This window comes from Balaenoptera borealis, assembly GCF_965194805.1.
Source record: "Balaenoptera borealis genome assembly, chromosome: 3".
NCBI classification, from domain to species: domain Eukaryota; kingdom Metazoa; phylum Chordata; class Mammalia; order Artiodactyla; family Balaenopteridae; genus Balaenoptera; species Balaenoptera borealis.
In genome coordinates this window covers 179950089-179968032 of record NC_138866.1, presented here as the reverse complement: position 1 = coordinate 179968032, position 17944 = coordinate 179950089, and the positions used below count along the sequence as shown (strand labels likewise).

Here is a 17944-nt window from a genome sequence, read left to right as displayed (position 1 = left end):
TGTTATTAGTAGAATACACCCCTCAAATAGTTCTAGTATGGCTTAAGAGAATATAAAATATTGTACCTGTCTCCCCAAGGCTTATTTTCTAAACACACACAGTCATGCACACCAGTATATTTACTGAGGTATTATTTAAATTAAACACATAGAGCTATCACAATCCATGGAGGAAATTTAAGATGCTTGTGTGTGTGTGTGTGTGTGTGTGTGTGTATGTGTGTGTATGCATATAGATATTTTAGGCTTTCTAAAGGAAACTGTTATTTTATAATAACATGTATATACAAATGTACAGCTCAATGAATTTTTTTTAATGTACAGATATTTTAAGAGTGTTTTATGTTTGAGAAAACATTTCAGCATTATACGTTTGGAAGGTAATTCATCATTAAGAAGCAACCTTAGGAAAAAATTACTGAGTTGGAAGATAAAGTAATATAAAAAATGTATGTCCAGTAAGGGTATTGCCCCATAAGAAGGTAGAAGTGAAAAAAAAAAAAAAGAAGGTAGAAATGAAAGCCTAGATATGCCAAGAAGGAGAAATGAAGACCTCACCCCTGATATTTACAAGATGCTTACTTAACATGAGTTTTCTCTGAGTCTGCAGTTTTTCTCTTTTATATACAGTGATATAAATGGTTCTGTTTTTTGGCCAATGGTGAATTCAGCCTCATGTTACCAAAACTGCTCCTTTGATGATTACTGTTAAAATCATGATGTTTTAAAAATTTGGCAGATATGGGAACTTAAAGGAAAAGAAAGCAATATTTCTGGAGGACGTTGCAACCTACGGAGATGCATTCGTCCTTCTGCCAGCATTTTCCTTCAGGGCCAACACTGCGGCCTCTTTTAAGGTGTACTACACACTGAAGGAGTCTAAAGCAAGACAAAGAGTTTTATTTTTCCATCCCAAGTACCTGAAAAACCTTGCCCTCTTCTGGAGGACTAAAGGTGTGACCGAGTATCGCCTGTCCTCCGGCTTGATGATCACAAGTGTGGCAGTTGAACTGTGCGAGAACGTGAAACTCTATGGATTCTGGCCCTTCTCTAAAACTGGAGAGAACACACCTGTCAGCCATCACTACTACGATAACAAGTTACCTAAGCGTGGTTTCCATGAGATGCCCAAGGAGTATAGACAAATTCTCCAGCTTCACGTGAAAGGAATCCTCAGATTACAATTTAGCAAATGTGAAATAGCCTAAACCAGATGTCTTTAAGCGGGAATCATGTTCACACAATGCAGTAGGTGAGTGTCAATGTTCCAAACACCGAAAGAGGGGGTTGTAGGGTGTCGTAGGAAGAGTCCCGAAATTTGGTTGGATCAAAGCTCTGGCACTAGGTTTGCAGTCTCAGCAACTCATTTCATTGTTCTGATCTTCAGTTCTCTTCCTGTAAAATGGGGACCATGATCTCTAACTCATATTAGGAGAATCTGATAATCTGTGAAAACTTTCCGCAAGTATTTAGCATGAGGTAGGGACTCCATGAATATCTCCTCGTTGATATTTTTAACAGCCGTTTTCACCTTCACCAGACATAATAAAAAGGCAGGCTGTCTTGAAGACTCTTTCTGAAGAGAACAGCTGAACTGCCAGTGTCCACTGGAATTCTTTCTCTGGCAGGAGCCTCTATTATCCGTAATATCGTTCCCACCTTTCTTCCTGTCTTAAAGAGGGCATATAAGAAAACTGTGTAATTAAACAAGAAACCCGTGGTTATGCAGGAATGAACACCTTACGCCTCTAATTACATTCACTTGTGTCTTGAGCTGTGCTGATGTCGTGGTTGGATTTAGGCCAATCCTTTTCCTCCTTTATCTACATTTAAAAATCACTCTTTAATATATATATTAACTTCCTATCTCACTCTTAAGCCTTTTCCTCTCCCACTGACAGGATTTACTTCAAGGGCAAGAATAGTTACAATTCAACTTACCTGTTGTCTGTGGCGGTCACTCATACAATTTACTTTGCTAAGGTTGTTGAACAGCTGCTTCATGCTAGACCCTTTCCCAGGCTCCACGAGAGGGATATAAAAATGACTAAGTCCTGGGGACTTCCCTGGCGGTCCAGTGGTTAAGACTCCGCGCTGCCACTGCAGTGGGCACGGGTTCGATCCCTGCTCGGGGACCTAAGATCCCACAAGCCGTGTGGCGCAGACAAAAAAAAAAAGACTAACTCGCGCAGGAAGAAACAGATGTGGTGCTGTGAACAATGAAAGGGTGTGCTCAGTGTTCTCACGAAAGCTATGGGGAACAGAGGCAGGAATCATTCAGTCCATTTCAGAGAAGAGCTGGTTTCTGAATTAAGCCTAGAAAGGGAGTAAGGCTTTACCAAATGAAGAAGATTCTAAGTAGAGGGAATATGATGGGGAGAAGGCTGTCCCCTTGATTCTTTTTTTTTTTTGGCTGCATTGGGTCTTTGTTGCTGCGCGCGGGCTTTCTCTAGTTGCGGCAAGCGGGGGCTGCTCTTGGTTGCGGTGCGCGGGCTTCTCATTGCGGTGGCTTCTCTTGTTGCGGAGCACGGGCTCTAGGCGCGTGGGCTTCAGTAGTTGTGGCATGCGGGCTCAGTAGTTGTGGCTCACGGGCTCTAGAGCGCAGGCTCAGTAGTTGTGGCGCACGGGCTTAGTTGCTCCGCGGCATGTGGTATCTTCCCGGACCAGGACTCGAACCCATGTCCCCTGCATTGGCAGCTGGATTCTTAACCACTGCGCCACCAGGGAAGCCCTGTCCACTTGATTCTGATTCATGAAAACGAGGCTGTTTGAAGGTAAATCATGGTCTTTGCCCCAAGATCTGCCCCATGAGGGTAGGATATAGCACATGGCGGTGGTGGCTTAGGCCCACATCTGTGAAATGGGAATAATACCAAGCTGATTGATTTCATAGGAAAGTTGTAAGAACTAAAGCACAGAGAAACTTAATTCTCATAAGGAAAAGTGTACATTTACATGAGAAATAAGACATCAATATAAAATAAAGCTTAAGGAGACATTGAATATTAGCATTTCGCAAAACTCCCTTACATCCTCATGATACATGTTAATACAGGTCATAAGTGCATCCATTGCATAAGTTATTTGACTTAATAAGTAATTATGTGCACAGTGTCGTGCTCGTCTTGGTAGCAGCACGAGAAGAGCAGACTGAGCAGCATGACAGATTAATTACGAACATAATTCTGAATTCTTACCTTTGCCAGATTCTTGTCTTATTCAGGGTTCACTTGTAAGAACACTCGGCTGTAAATTGCTTATTTTGATAAGGTACATCTTTAATTTGATTGTAGTTGCCATTTGTGATGCCATTCTTAATTTACATTTTCATTTGTTCTTCTATAGCAAAATGAAACCTATTACCGCCATAAATTGATTTCAAAATTCGTATGGAGATATTTTCTAAAGGGAACGTGCTTTTAGTTATATAAAGTCTAATTCATTTTTCTTTCTTTGTGTAGTGACGAATAAATGACTTTTCTACTGCTTCTAATGGGTTTAATTAATTTCTGAAAATCTGCTCTCAGGATTGGTAATGTTTCTATCATGTTACTAGCAATGATTATGAAAAATAGATCGGAACACTCTAATATTTTATAGTTTTGTAAAACGTTTCCCTCAAAATGTCTTCTGCTGGGTAGAGACATAAACTTTGCTTTTTGATGACATGGGAAATACATGATTGATGAGTAAAAATAATAGAATATAGTGAAATAAATCATTAGATATACAATATGGAGACTTCATAAGTTATTTAATAAAGTTATTTAATAAAGATTACATATGATTAGGACATTTAGAGCCTACTTAAGTTTTTCCCATATAACTTCCCATTTTAACCTTGGATATTTTGTCTAGAGTATCAAAACATCAGTAAAATTTTCAGTGTCACTGATAAGGATTTCGGAAATATTCAAAATGGTGTGAGAGCAAGGAACATTGTCCTAATGATACCCATGTTCCGGTTAAATGTCAGTAGAAAAACTTTTAAGTTGTGGAGAACATTTGTAGATCTTTTCCCATGGATACAACCAAAGTTGGTTTCTTGTTTAACATTTGTATTAATGTTTGTGTTGCCAGCCTCAAAGCATGTTGACGTTTTTACAACCGTCCCAGCTAGGTTCACATTAGCCAAAAGCCTAGGTCACAAAGAACACGTGCGCTCTTTCTATCTCTTTCCTGAGTTGAAATCACAAGAGCTTGCAGTTACCTGCCATTGCGTGAAACTCTCCTTCACCATCTGTAGTGTCCTCAGGGTTTCTTTATTGTGGAGAAATAAAGGGAGTGGGAGGATGGAGTTTATGTGACATTATCAAAATTCATGTTCTATTATATTTTAGAAAGCCAAAAAAAATTCTGTTTTGGAACAGAAGAACATTATTGGTGCATCACAATGGAACACGTGGACGGTCATCCTCCGCCAGAGAGGAAATGTTATAATGTAACCTATCAGCTATGTGAATTGGAAATAGTAAGTCACAGTTCTTTAGATCCAAACAAAAAGAGAAACTCTGAACTGCATCCTGTAGATATAGAGATTAACCGAGTCTGACCATGACACTCAAGAAATCCCTGGGTGTAATGAGCACTGGTTAAATGTTGTTACATGGGTGGATTTGATCTTCTCCTCTTTAACTTCAAGTACATCTATAGGCATGGAAAATGGAAAGTCTGAGTACTGGTGCTAGCCAGTACTAAACTCTTAGTTAGGACTCCAGCTTGTAATACCACCCGCCACCAGTTTCTAAGGAACATACTGGCTTGCTTGATTCCATTTTCTACTTGTTGTTTAGAATCAATGGGGCAACGTAAGTGAATAACAAGAATCCAAAATAGGTTCTATTGAAATCCAAGGGTAAGGCAGGAATATTTATTTAAGCATATAATAATGCTGTATGGCCCTGGGAAGGGCTCCATGAATAATTGCATGGAGTTAAGTTTTATACACTATAATAGTCCTTGAAGTCTCTGGTGCTTTTTCTTCCTAACAAAAGGCAAATGCAAATAGATCATGACTTTCACGAAGGAAGATTTCCTTCTGCATGTAAATTCCAACCCAGTGAATATGTGGGCACTCAGCCAGGTAATCAGCCAAGGACATTTTTTTGAGGACTTACTGTGTATAGAATACTGAAGTAAGCCATAAATCAGACCTGTTTGGGACAAGATTTTTCCTTGCTTACAAAAAATTTACCAGTTAAATACTATATCATGTCAAGCACCCTAAATCATTCCATGGATTTCCAAACGCTTTGGGAAAATTGGAAAGCTTTGTGGATAACAGGTCTGCTCACATTCTAAACAGCTACGTGTGATGCAATATGTAGTATAGTTATGACATTAAAAGCATTTTATGTATGTAACATGACACGGAAACACATTGTTTTGCTACTAAACATTGAAGGAATTGCAGGAATTCACAGGAAATATCTGAAGCACTTGACCTAATAAGACTATTTCTTTCTTTATTCTTGGTTTTTAAAAATCCCTTTAGAGCCCCTGGGTGAGTTCAAGGTTTCCTACTTGCATGTGGCTTCAGAAGGCTGAATCCATAGTGAGCAGTAACCATTACCCTCCTGAAGGTGGATGGCCAGGGATATTTTTCTTGCCCATCTCATCTGGGTCATCACCCTTCCAAGAGCATTCTTCTTTTTATCAAAAAAAGTGTGGTATATGATAGAGATGCATCACTTCATTTTATATAATGGAGAAAAGATCAACTCTTTAGCAGATGGTATTGCAACACTGGCTCATTATAGAGAAAAAAACAAATTCCTACATTGCACCATAGAACAAGTTGGACTCCAGGTAGATTAAAGAGTGATTAAAAGATGACTGCAAAGCTCATAGAACAAAATGTAGGTAAGGGGCTGTACCCCTTAAACATAACCCCCAAATAATGTCTTAATCAGGTTGAGAAATGATGGCTATGGCTACGTTAAAATGAAGAATTTTCTAGTCAGTGAACAACACCTTAAAGCTAATAGAGAGTGACAGACTAGAATAGCTTTTAGCAATGCATAAAATTAATGACATTATTATAGAAACATTCCCGGGAACTACAAATCCACAAATGAAAGACAGGAAACTCAATATAAAAATGAGCAAAGAATAAGAACGTGATCTACAAAGAGAAAAGCGGAGTAGCTAATAAGAATAGAAAGTGATGCTCAAACTTACTAATAGCTGAGAAATGAAAATTAAAATGAGATATATTATATTGCTAAGAATTCATAAGATTGTTAATTCCAAATGCCAGTAGAAGTATAAACTGATTCAACCATTTTGGAAAGCAGTCTCGAAGTACTGAGTTAGTAAAATTAATTATTTGGCCTATGGCCCAGCAATCCCACCTTCAGACCTGTGTCCCAGAGAACTTCCTTTGTAGGTCCACAAGGGGACAAGATTTAAGATATTTATTTCATTATTGTTTGTGGTAGCAGGAAGTTGGTTACACAGGTACCCATCTCTAAGGGAGTCAATGAGGTAACTTTGATAAACACATAGTATGGTATATATCAGTTAGAAGCAACTTACTGGATGTGTATAGAGCTAGGATAAGTCCTTAAAATACAGCAGAAAGGGGAAAATAAGAGCTATAGCACAATGCCATTGAAATATACGTTAAAGCATATATATATATATATATATATATATATATATATATATATATATATATATATATATATACTTACATATACGCATGCATACATGTGTACATACATATTAAAGGGCATATATTAAATACTAGAAGAGTGCCAATTTAGGAGGGGGTAATGGGAGTGGGTTTAGAGATAAAGAGATTATAGATAAATCTATAAATTACACATTCATTCAGTTAAACACAATTTTTTTTTAAACGTCTTTATTGGAGTATAATTGCTTTACAATGGTGTGTTATGTTAGTTTGTGCTGTATAACAAAAGTGAATCAGCTATATGTATACATATATCCCCATATCCCCTCCCTCTTGCTTCTCCCTCCCACCCTCCCTATCCCACCCCTCTAGGGGGTCACAAAGCACCGAGCTGATCTCCCTGTGCTATGCAGCTGCTTCCCACTACCTATCTATTTTACATTTGGTAGTGTATATATATCCATGCCACTCTCACTTCATCCCAACTTACACTTCCCCATCCCTGTGTCCTCAAGTCCATTCTCTACATCTGCGTCTTTATTCCTGTCCTGCCCCTAGGTTCTTCAGAACCTTTTTTTTTTTTTTTTTTAAGATTCCATATATATGTGTTAGCATACAGTATTTGTTTTTCTTTCTGACTTACTTCACTCTGTATGACAGACTCGAGGTCCATCCACCTCACTACAAATAACTCAATTTCGCTTTTTTTTATGGCTGAGTAATATTGCATTGTATATACGTACCACATCTCCTTTATCCATTCATCTGTCGATGGACACTTAGGTTGCTTCCATGTCTTGGCTATTGTAAATAGAGCTGCAGTGAACATTGTGGTACATGACTCTTTTTAGTTATAGTTTTCTCAGGGTATATGCCCAGTAATGGGATTGTTGGGTCGTATGGTAGTTCTGTTTTTAGTTTTTTAAGGAACCTCCATACTGTTCTCCATAGTGGCTGTATCAATTTCCATTCCCACCAACAGTGCAAGGTTCCCTTTTCTCCACACCCTCTCCAGCCTTTATTGTTTGTAGATGCTTTGATGATGGCCGTTCTGACTGGTGTGAGGTGATACCTCATTGTAGTTTTGATTTGCATTTCTCTAATGATTAGTGATCTTGAGCATCCTTTCATGTCTTTGTTGGCAATCTGTATATCTTCTTTGGAGAAATGCCTATTTAGGTCTTCTGCCCATTTTTGGATTGGGTTGTTTGTTTTTTTGATATTGAGCTGCATGAGCCACTTGTATATTTTGGAGATGAATCCTTTGTCAGTTGTTTCATTTGCAAATATTTTCTCCCATTCTGAGGGTTGTCTTTTCATCTTGTTTATGGTTTCCTTTGCTGTGCAAAAGCTTTTAAGTTTCATTAGGTCCCATTTGTTTATTTTTGTTTTTATTTCCATTTCTCTAGGAGGTGGGTCAAAAAGGATCTTGCTGTGATTTATGTCATAGAGTGTTCTGCGTATGTTTTCCTCTAAGAGTTTTATAGTGTCTGGCCTTACATTTAGGTCTTTAATCCATTTTGAGTTTATTTTTGTGTATGGTGTTAGGGAGTGTTCTAATTTCATTCTTTTACATGTAGCTGTCCAGTTTTCCCAGCACCACTTATTGAAGAGGGTGTCTTTTCTCCCATAATGCATCTTTTATCCCTCTGGTTCTTTTTAATTTTTTTTTTCTATCACTAGTTTTAAGCACTTTTTTTTTTTTTTTAATTTATTTTTGGCTGTGTTGGGTATTCGTTTCTGTGCGACGGCTTTCTCTAGTTGGGGCAAGCAGGGGCCACTCTTCGTCGCGGTGCACGGGCCTCTCACTATCGCGGCCTCTCTTGTTGCGGAGCACAGGCTCCAGACGCGCAGGCTCAGTAGTTGTGGCTCACGGGCCTAGTTGCTCCGCAGCATGTGGAATCTTCCCAGACCAGGGCTCGAACCCGTGTCCCCTGCATTGGCAGGCAGATTCTCAACCACTGTGCCACCAGGGAAGCCCCCAAGCACTTTTATTAGTATGTGACTTGGTATAATTTTCTTTAAGTTTTTTGTACTTGAGTTTCTTTGAGTATCTTGCATCTGTGGACTTACAGCTTTCATCAGATTTGGAAAGTTCAGGCAATTATTTTCAAATATTTTTTCTGTCTTACCTCCTCCTTTATTTTTCTGGTCTGTTTTTCATTTTGGATAGTTTCTATTCCTGCATCTTCAAAGTCGCTAATTTTTTTGTTTTACAGTGTCTAATCTGGTATGAATCCCATCCAGGATGTTTTTCATTTTAAACATTGTAGAAGTTCTGTTTGTGTCTTTTTATACCTTCCATGTCTATATTTAGTATGCTTGTATACTTATCTTCTTGAACATGTCAGATATACTTATAACTGTTTGTGTCTTTTTCTACTAATTTTGTCATCTGTGTAATTCTTGAATCTGTTTCTACTGATAGATTTTTCTCCTCAGTATGAGTTGTACTTTTCTGCTTCTTCAAACATCTGGTGATTTTTTTATTGAATGCCAGATATTGTAAATTTTACTTTGGTGTGTGTTAAATATTTTGCGATTCTGTAAATATCTTAAGATTTGTTCTGGGAAGAAATTAAGTTACCTGTAAACAGTTTGTTCCTTGTAGAGGCTTACTTTTAGTCTTTGTTAGTTGGAATCATAGCAGCGCTATCCTAGAGCAAATTTTTTCTCACACTGAGGCAATACCCTTATGAATACCCTACTCGGTGTCCCATGAATTACAAGATTTTCCTTTATGTTTGGTGGGGACGTGAATTATTCCTGGCCTTTTTAAGTTTCAGGAATTTTTCCTTCTCTTTTCTGGTGATTCTTTTCCCAGATTCAGGTAGTTTCCTCACTTAAATGTGCTTGTCATTCCTCAGCTGAAGACCAGAGAACACCCTGCAGAGATTTCTCTCCATGAAGCCTTCTCCACTCTGTATCTACCTTGGCATCCCCAGACTCCTAGATCTATAACCTCTATTCTCAGAGACCACTGGACTCTGCCTGAGTTTCCCCTCCCTGTGCTGTGGCCTGGAAACCATTTGGCAGTAAGTTAGGGCAATTGTAGGACTCAACTCATTTGCATCTGCTTTTCTCAGGGATCACCATCCTGAGTTGCCTAATGCCCAAGTGTCTGAAAACCATTGTTTCATTCATGTTGTCTGTTTTTTGTTTTTTTTTTTAAGTTGTTTCAGATAGGAAGCTAAATCCAGTACCTGTTACTCTATCTTATCCAGGAGGAGTAATTCGATATGATTTTATTTCTGTAATGTTTGCCACCTGTCTTTTCTTGGAGTTGCTGGAAATATCTTTTAGGATTTCCTTTGCCCAACTGAAATTTGGGCCTGCTTTTTAAAACCCAGTATTCTATAATAGACTACCAGATGTCAGTGAGATCCCTTGGAACTAATTTTATTATGTGAATGTAATTAACATATTTAATTTAGGGCTTACTATACACTTGACACCTATACAAGAACTTGGCTTACGTTATCTTATTAAAACCTAAGTCTGTGAGGTAGATTATATTATCTCAACTTGATATATAAGAAAACAGGCTAAGAGAGGCTAAGAAACTTGCCCAATGTTATACAGTATACAGGTGTCAGAGCCAGTTTTCAAATTTAGGTTGTATACCCAAAGCTTGTATGTTTAATCAATATTTTAACCTCTCTTTAGCTTTATTATTGTTGATGTTGTTTTGTTTGGGGAAATAAGATTATCTAAAATTTTTAGATTTTAGAATTTTACCTTCATTACATTGGGTCATTTTTAATTGTCTTATTCTTAATAAATTCTAAATTTTAACTTTTCTAAATTGAGGAATTATGATTCAAGCTTACACTATAAATTTTTACATATTCTACTATATTCATTTTAAAGTTTATTGAGAAGTATCCACTATGTTAAATTCCCCTGAGTTCTTTTTGAAATGAGCATTTAATGTGATAAATTAATTTCTTTTATCAGCCTGATTCTATTTTATTTGTTTTGAGATATGTGTATGTACCTGTGTTGTGAAATCCAGTAAAGTACCAACGGCATTATTATTCTATTCCTTGTCTTTTGGGACCTCAAGGAGATTCAGAATCATTACCTCAGCTATGAAAATGTGTTCGTTGGAGGCTTTTATGTGATATGGAAATGTGAGCAATCAGAAATTAAGGCTGTTAAAGATTTGCCAAAGTTAATACCAGGTATTCAGTGTGCAAGGCAAGCAGCTCTTCAAACCTGGTAACATTTATTGAAAGCTAGTATTGCACCAAGCACCATGCATAAAACTTGACCTGTATTTTGAATTCTTGCAAGATTGCAATGGAGAGATCAGTCTGATTTCCACAGATGAGAAAATGACTCAGGAAGATCAGAGAGCTTTCAGCAGAAAATATCAAAAGCCTCATCAAACTGGCTTAAACTTTATAGAATTCTTGGCCACAGATGTAGAAGTCCAGAGACAGGGCAACCTAAGAACTTTGGTTCTGGCTTCATTTCCCTGCAAGAGTGTGTTGACTTCATCTTAAGACTAGTTGTTGAACAAAAGCAGCACATGCGGACCTCATACATGTGCATCTGTACATCTGTACATATCCAGAGAAGAGGGGAGAGTTACTTCTGGACACTATCCCAGAAGATAGAGGAAGATCTTTCCTCAAAACCTCAGCAATCTCATTGGTTCAGACTGGTCACGTGTACATTCCTGAACAAATCATTGGCAGAGGGAATAAACGGGATTTGGGGTTAACCTTTTATAATTAGTCCTATCCCTGGGAAGCATGGGCTTCAAGGGGGACAGGTGTGTACCTGAGCAAATTCAGGGTTTTGTTGGGAAGGAGGAAGAAAAGATTTTGGATGGGCATCTAACCGTATTTGCTACAAGCAATTTTCTCTGTGTCACTCATCTACTAAGTGATTGAACTAGAGTATGAGCCCAAGTAGTTGTGACTCCAAATTCTATGATCTTTCTCTCAAGCCCTAGAGACTTTTAGTATGCCATTCTGCTGATCATAGAGAAAAATACACTGTGTGACATTAAAAAGAATTTTTTTTTGTATGATCAGTTACTAGGGATTAAATGCATTCACTTCAGAAGCAATTCTTACATTAATGACTCCTTTTCCATTTTCGTTTTGGGCACTGATCCCTCTTCTCTATTCATCAAAATGTAATATGGAGGCTCCCGTACTCTTATTTGTTTTACTTGTAAGACAATGACTTGATTAATTTTCATCAAATATATGAAATGAAATGTTTCACGTGTGAAGTCTTAGAAATAGCTATTAAGACTTTTTACCTTAGAGTAGACTTTCTGTGCTTACTCATCTTTGGGTAAATAGAGTGATATTTTAACAACTTTGTCTAAAGAGCCCAAACCTGATGGTTTCCCAGAACGATATTTACCCATTAATTATTTACCCAAGTTGCTCTTCTAAGAATCATGAAATTCCCTATATGGTAGTTATGGTCATAGAGTCTAGTTACAAACATCCCTGAAGAGAAAGCTTTCTTCCATTTAGCATCTGAGGCAATGAACTAAGGCAATAGTTCATCGAAAGTTTATTGTTAATAATAGTATGTCCTGGTTTGCCCAGATAGTCCCTGTTTATCCCTCTCTATTCTCAGAAGTGTCCAGTTTGAATGGTAACATAGTACCAGGTTCTTGGAAATTAGAATTTCTTACACAGGATTCGGTGGGGCTGTAAACCATATACCTTAGTCCAAAGTTTAAAGTTCGGGTTTTAAAATCTTAGAGATGTAATATTTCCACCTCTCTGGAATATTATTCCAGTGACAAAAAGGATGGTGCACATGTTCTGGAACAGACATTAGAGGGGGTTATGTAACATTGTGAATGTACTTAGTGCCACTTACACGTACAATTTAAAATAATCAAACAGTTAAATTTTAAATGAACGTTATGTCATAAGCAATTTAGTATATGTAAGAAAAAACACATATTAAAAATGGACTTGGAGAGGCGGGAAGGAATGCTTCTTGTCTCCACGGGGAATGGATTTTGTTTTCTGAATGTGTAGCTCACTCTGTAGACAAGGACATGATTAGAAGGTTATGCCGTCATTTGCAATACTCCCTGAGTCCATTCTAATGCCAGCTTTCTTTTGGGGCTGTGAATATGTTTAATCTCCTTTTCCTGTGCTAAGAAATGTGGATAGAGGTACCTGTCCCATCATAGATTAATGGAATACCGTTAATGGAATACTATCATAGATTAATTTGCTCAGTGTTTTAAAGGCAGAGAACCTATCATTTTAACTTTTTAACATACTTAACTCTCGTCAGTTTGTCAAAATATTTCTAGGTGGGGTTAAAGGTAGACATTGAAGTTGCTCTCATGAGGGTAAGGAAAATGATCCATTGTATGAAAAAAGCACCGGTCTTAAATATAATGCTGGTATCCGCTTATTCAAGAGGAGGTGCTGATTATTTTCCCCACTACCTTTTGACACAGTGATAGCAGTAAATGGCTTCATTGACAGTAAATGCCAAAAACAATTATTAACATTTCGACTGTATCTAGGAAAACTTAAGGAAACATTTCTTTGCTTCCTGTGTTTGTCTGTCTCTTCTGTTTTTGTTTTTTTTTTGAGAAACTGCTAAAAATTCCACAGTTTCGAAGTAAATTTTAATGTCTGATAAATTTCCAATCCATTCAGTTTCATTTCATAAGTATCTTTGGATGTATATAGTTGTTTTATAATTAAACAGAGCACTTCAATGATAGCCTGCTTTATAATGTTTGCAGTTACAAAACTTGGATGTCGTTGAGCACTGATGATTTTTTAATAAGGAGCATCAGCATATTTTATTATCATAGTGGGTGTCATCTAGGTAGGTCCCCAGCTACTTCCAACTGGCCAAAACCAAAATGCGTGAGCAAGCATGAGCAGAAAATAACTTTTAAGATTTGTGTCATTACTACCTTTTTTGAGTTATTATTCCATTGAGTTCTTTGACGTTGTTACCAGTATTATTCTCATTTTACAGATGAGAACACTTGAGGTTTCAAAACAGCAAGTAACTTGAACTAGATTATACAGCTGAGAAGCAGAAGACTAGAGAAACTACTTTTTAAAGACTTTTTTATTTTGAAATATTTCAATTTACAGAAAATTAGCAGAAATAGTATAATGAGTACCCCAGTGACCCTTCACGTGGAATCAACTATTGATTTAAGGGTAAAGTGAAGATCTCATGATCCTTTGCCCTAAGTCAGCATGTATTTTCTAAGAACAAGCACAATTTAATTAGTAATGGACTTCAGGAAACAAATTTCCTTCTTCACTAATACGCTAGATTGTCTCCCCAATCTAGATGAAGAACAAGACTGTTATTTGCATATACAACCACTGAGTCTGTGCACGGATTTTTTTCCTGAGAATAACGTTTTCTAGTTTTGTTTTCTAGTTTGTGCTGTCCTTTGGCATATTTATAGTCAAACAGTGAGTGCTGTTGTGAGTTGTCAGTAAACGCAGTCTAAAAACCGTTCACAAAGTTCTTATGATTATAATTCATTTTGAGCGGCTTTTTAACAGCCTGTATGGCCTTTGGATGCAAATGAGGAGACAGAGTAAGAGATGGGCGTTCTCAGCTTTCCTCTCCCCCGATTTTATTCAATAAAGTTACTGCTGTGAATCCAAACAGAATCCTTGAGTCTTCAAACGTCTCCAGCTCCTATATGCCTTCAGAAAATGTTAACGTGGTTCATTCTGTCACAGGCTTTCTGAGGGTTATGACAAAAGGTTGGAAGGTTTTATGTTTCCCCCATCGTCACTCCCCTTCCAGAAAGGTGTGCCTGCTTTAAATATTTCCTCGAGCAGGGAACTCTGAAAACTCCGAAGGCATGTATTCTGGGATTTTTTCCTTCTGTTCCGTAACATATGTTGGAACTAGTGAATTGTGACCCTTGTGACTTCATACAATGTCCTGAGTCAGCCACACACTTACTGCATTTTGTGATCTCTTGACATTGGCACCATTGCAAAGGCAACTCCCCACATAATTCATCACAAGTGACAAATCTGGCTTTTATTTCAAGATCCTCAGTTGATACACAGTAAAAGTGCCTGTATGATATCAGATGCCTGGAAGTGTGACCTGTCAATCTCTGAGATACATGGGATTGCAAAGCACCTTTTGTTTAATAGTGCATGGCGTGAAACGGCATTTCTTTTTTTAATATTTTACTGAAGTATAGTTGATTTACAATGTTGTGTTAATTTCTGCTGTCAGCAAAGTGATTCAGTTTTATATATATATATATTCTTTTTCATATTCTTTTTTATTACACTTTATTACAGGATATTGAATATAGTTCCCTGTGCTATACAGTAGGACCTTGTTGTTCATCCATTCTCTATATAATAGTTTGCATCTGCTAATCCCAAACTCCCAATCCATCCCTCCCCCACTCCTCCTCCCCCTTGGCAACCACAAGTCTGTTCTCTATGTCTGTGAGTCTGTTTCTGTCTCAGAGGTATGTTGATTTGTGTCATAGTTTAGATTCCACTTATAAGTGACATCATATGGTATTTGTCTTTCTCTTTGTGACTTACTTTGCTTAGTATGATAATCTTTAGGTCTATCTATGTAGCTGCATGAAATGGCATTTCTGACACTAAACATAACATCAGTCTTTCCTCAGACACTTCATACAAGGTAGATTCCTGAGGAGACAGTGATCTGACATATTTTTCATATATGTAAGATCTCAAAGCTTAAAACTGGCGTATTCTTTGAGTTTCCAGTGTTTCTACTGTATATCAGATCCACTGAAGTTATGAACATGACTCCCTCCCCCTAACTGGCAGTCTGCCAGGTCTCAGGAGCGGTCTCAGGGATGCATGCTTTTAGGGGTTTGCCATCCTCACTCTAAAGTTCTTTACTTTATTCCCCCCAAAATCAGCAAACCAGGGAAGAGTATTTTGTCCAGGACAAGAAGAAACACACAAACCAAAAAAAGGGACACTTTAGAAGCAAGATAGCACTTGGAATAATTTTAGATACAGCTAATTATTTCTTCAAGTTGCCTTTAAAACTTTTGGAAGTAATTGGCTCTAAGCTGTAATTATATATATTTTTCTTCAATATTAAATAATCTAAGAGCTAAAATTAGTCCAAACTTGAGGAAATGAAGAATTCGAACTAAAATAAGAGAACATATTTTTTTTTTACTGTTAACTTTGTCTTAAGATGAGATACGTGATACTGTTTCATGCCAAGTAACCATACGTAGTTCAACTCCTGGGACTTCAGGATAAGGACACTCTTTTAGAAAGCTGTCTTTGGCGGTCCAATACCATTTTCCTCCATTTCCTATCAGCTGACTTCTGAAATGTGTTGAGGTTTTGGTTTTCAAATGTGATTGATAGAAAACAAGTTTTTTAAACGTAGCATTGTTTTATATGAGAATTAGTGTCCCTTTCATTAATTTGCCAGAAACTAGTAGAATGTCTGTTATGGGCTACTTATAGGGATAGAAATATGGGACAGTTCGTTCTTTAAAAATTCAGATTCTAGGAGAAGGACTAGCTTGTTAAAGAATTACAACATAATGCAGTGAAACACTCAGAGAGCTCTAGAAACACAGGAGAGGTGCCCTAACTATGCCTGGTTGCTGGTTGGGAGATGAAGGATTAAAATCCATGTAAAGGCGCATGCCCAGGTATAGGCAGAGGTTATAGACTCTTGCCAACCTTAATTTTATTGCTTTAATACTTATTAGCGGCACGGGTGTTATGTGTCTTTTCAAAATGAATTGATTTTAATCCTACTCCTTAAAGAGAGCCTCTGGTATAGGTTTCACTTTCTTAAATTATTTTTTCTCCTCTCCCTTTATGACCCTCAGTTTCCTCGTCTCTAATGTGAGAAAAATAAAAGTCAGGACCACCACGTATGGCTTTGGAGGCTGTTTGCACAACTCCCAGAGGCACCATTTACATGGACCAATGTATGAGTGGCGCCCCCTGGAGTTTGCAGCTGTTATTAATAGTACTTACCCACAGGGCTGTGGGGAGGATTTTTTTTTTTTTTACCAAGGTGGAATCCAACTTTTCAAAATTGAAGTATTGTTGATTTACAATATTTGTTTCAGGTGTATAACAGTGATTCAGTATTTTTACAAATTATATTCCATTAAGTTATCACAGATAATGGCTATAATTCTCTGTGCTGTACAATATATCCTTATTGCTTACCTATTTCATACATAGTAGTTTGTATAAATCTTTTTTTAAATAGCTTGCTGAATCCCCTACCCCTATCTTTTCCCTCTCCTCTTCCCTCTCCCCACTGGTAACCACTAGTTTGTTTTCTATATCTGTGGGTCTGTTTCTGTCTTACTATATATATTCATTTGTTTTATTTTTTAGGTTTCACGTATAAATGGTATCATACATTATTTGTCTTTCGCTGTCTGACTTATTTCACTAGGTATAATATTCTCTAGGTCCATCCATGTTGCTGCAAATGGCAGAATTTCATTCTTTTCTACGGCTGAGTAATATTCTATTGTATCTATACAACACATCTTCCTTATCCACTCATCTGCTGATGGACACTTGGGTTGCTTCCATATCTTGAATATTGTAAATACTGACGCTGTAAACGCTGGGGTGCATGTATCTTTTTGAAGATTAGTGTTTTGATTTTTTCCTGATACCTACGCAGAAGTGGAATTGCTGGATGATATGGTAGCTCTGTTTTCAGTTTTTTCAGGAGCCTCCACCCTGTTTCATGGTGGCTACACCAAGTTACATTCCCACCAACAGTGCACAGAGGATCCCCTTTCTCCACACCCTCGCCAGCATTTGTTATTTGTGGTCTTTTTGATCATAGCCATGCTGACAGGTATGAGGTGATATCTCATTGTGGTTTTGATTTGCATTTCTCTGGTGACATTGAGTATCTTCTCATGTGCCTGTTGGCCATCTGTATGTCTTCTTTGGAAAAATGTCTATTCAGGTCTTCTGCCCATTTTTTGTTTGGGTTATTTGTGGGGGTTTTTTTGATACTGAGTTGTATGAGCTCTTTATATATTTTGGATATTAATCCCTTGTCAGTCATATCATTTGCAAATATTTTCTCCCATTCCAGAGGTTGTCTGTTTGTTTGGTTGATGGTTTCCTTTGCTGTGCAAAAGCTTTTAAGTTAAATTGGATCCCATTTGTTTATTTTTGCTTTTACTTATTTTGCCTTAGGAGACGTATCCAAAAATATCACTGCGATTTATGTCAAAGATTAAATGATCTATGTAAAGTGGTAAGCACAGTGGAGAGCACATAAGGATTCAATACGTGTAGCCAT

General features: G+C 37.4%; 1 protein-coding gene across 3 annotated transcripts in view; it reads left to right on the top strand.

The window, feature by feature from the left end:
- Window positions 1–17944, top strand: part of ST8SIA6 (ST8 alpha-N-acetyl-neuraminide alpha-2,8-sialyltransferase 6) — a 261570-nt gene that overhangs the window by 233228 nt on the left and 10398 nt on the right. For 2 of the 3 annotated variants that reach the window (XM_082385521.1, XM_082385523.1), the window contains one exon: window positions 740–10668. The exons of the other annotated variant lie outside the window; for it this stretch is intronic. In XM_082385521.1, coding sequence (XP_082241647.1) covers window positions 740–1208 — 469 coding nt within the window. In that variant the 3' untranslated portion in view covers window positions 1209–10668. Of the gene's footprint in view, window positions 1–739; window positions 10669–17944 lie in introns of those variants that run through there. 3 annotated transcript variants of the gene reach the window in all.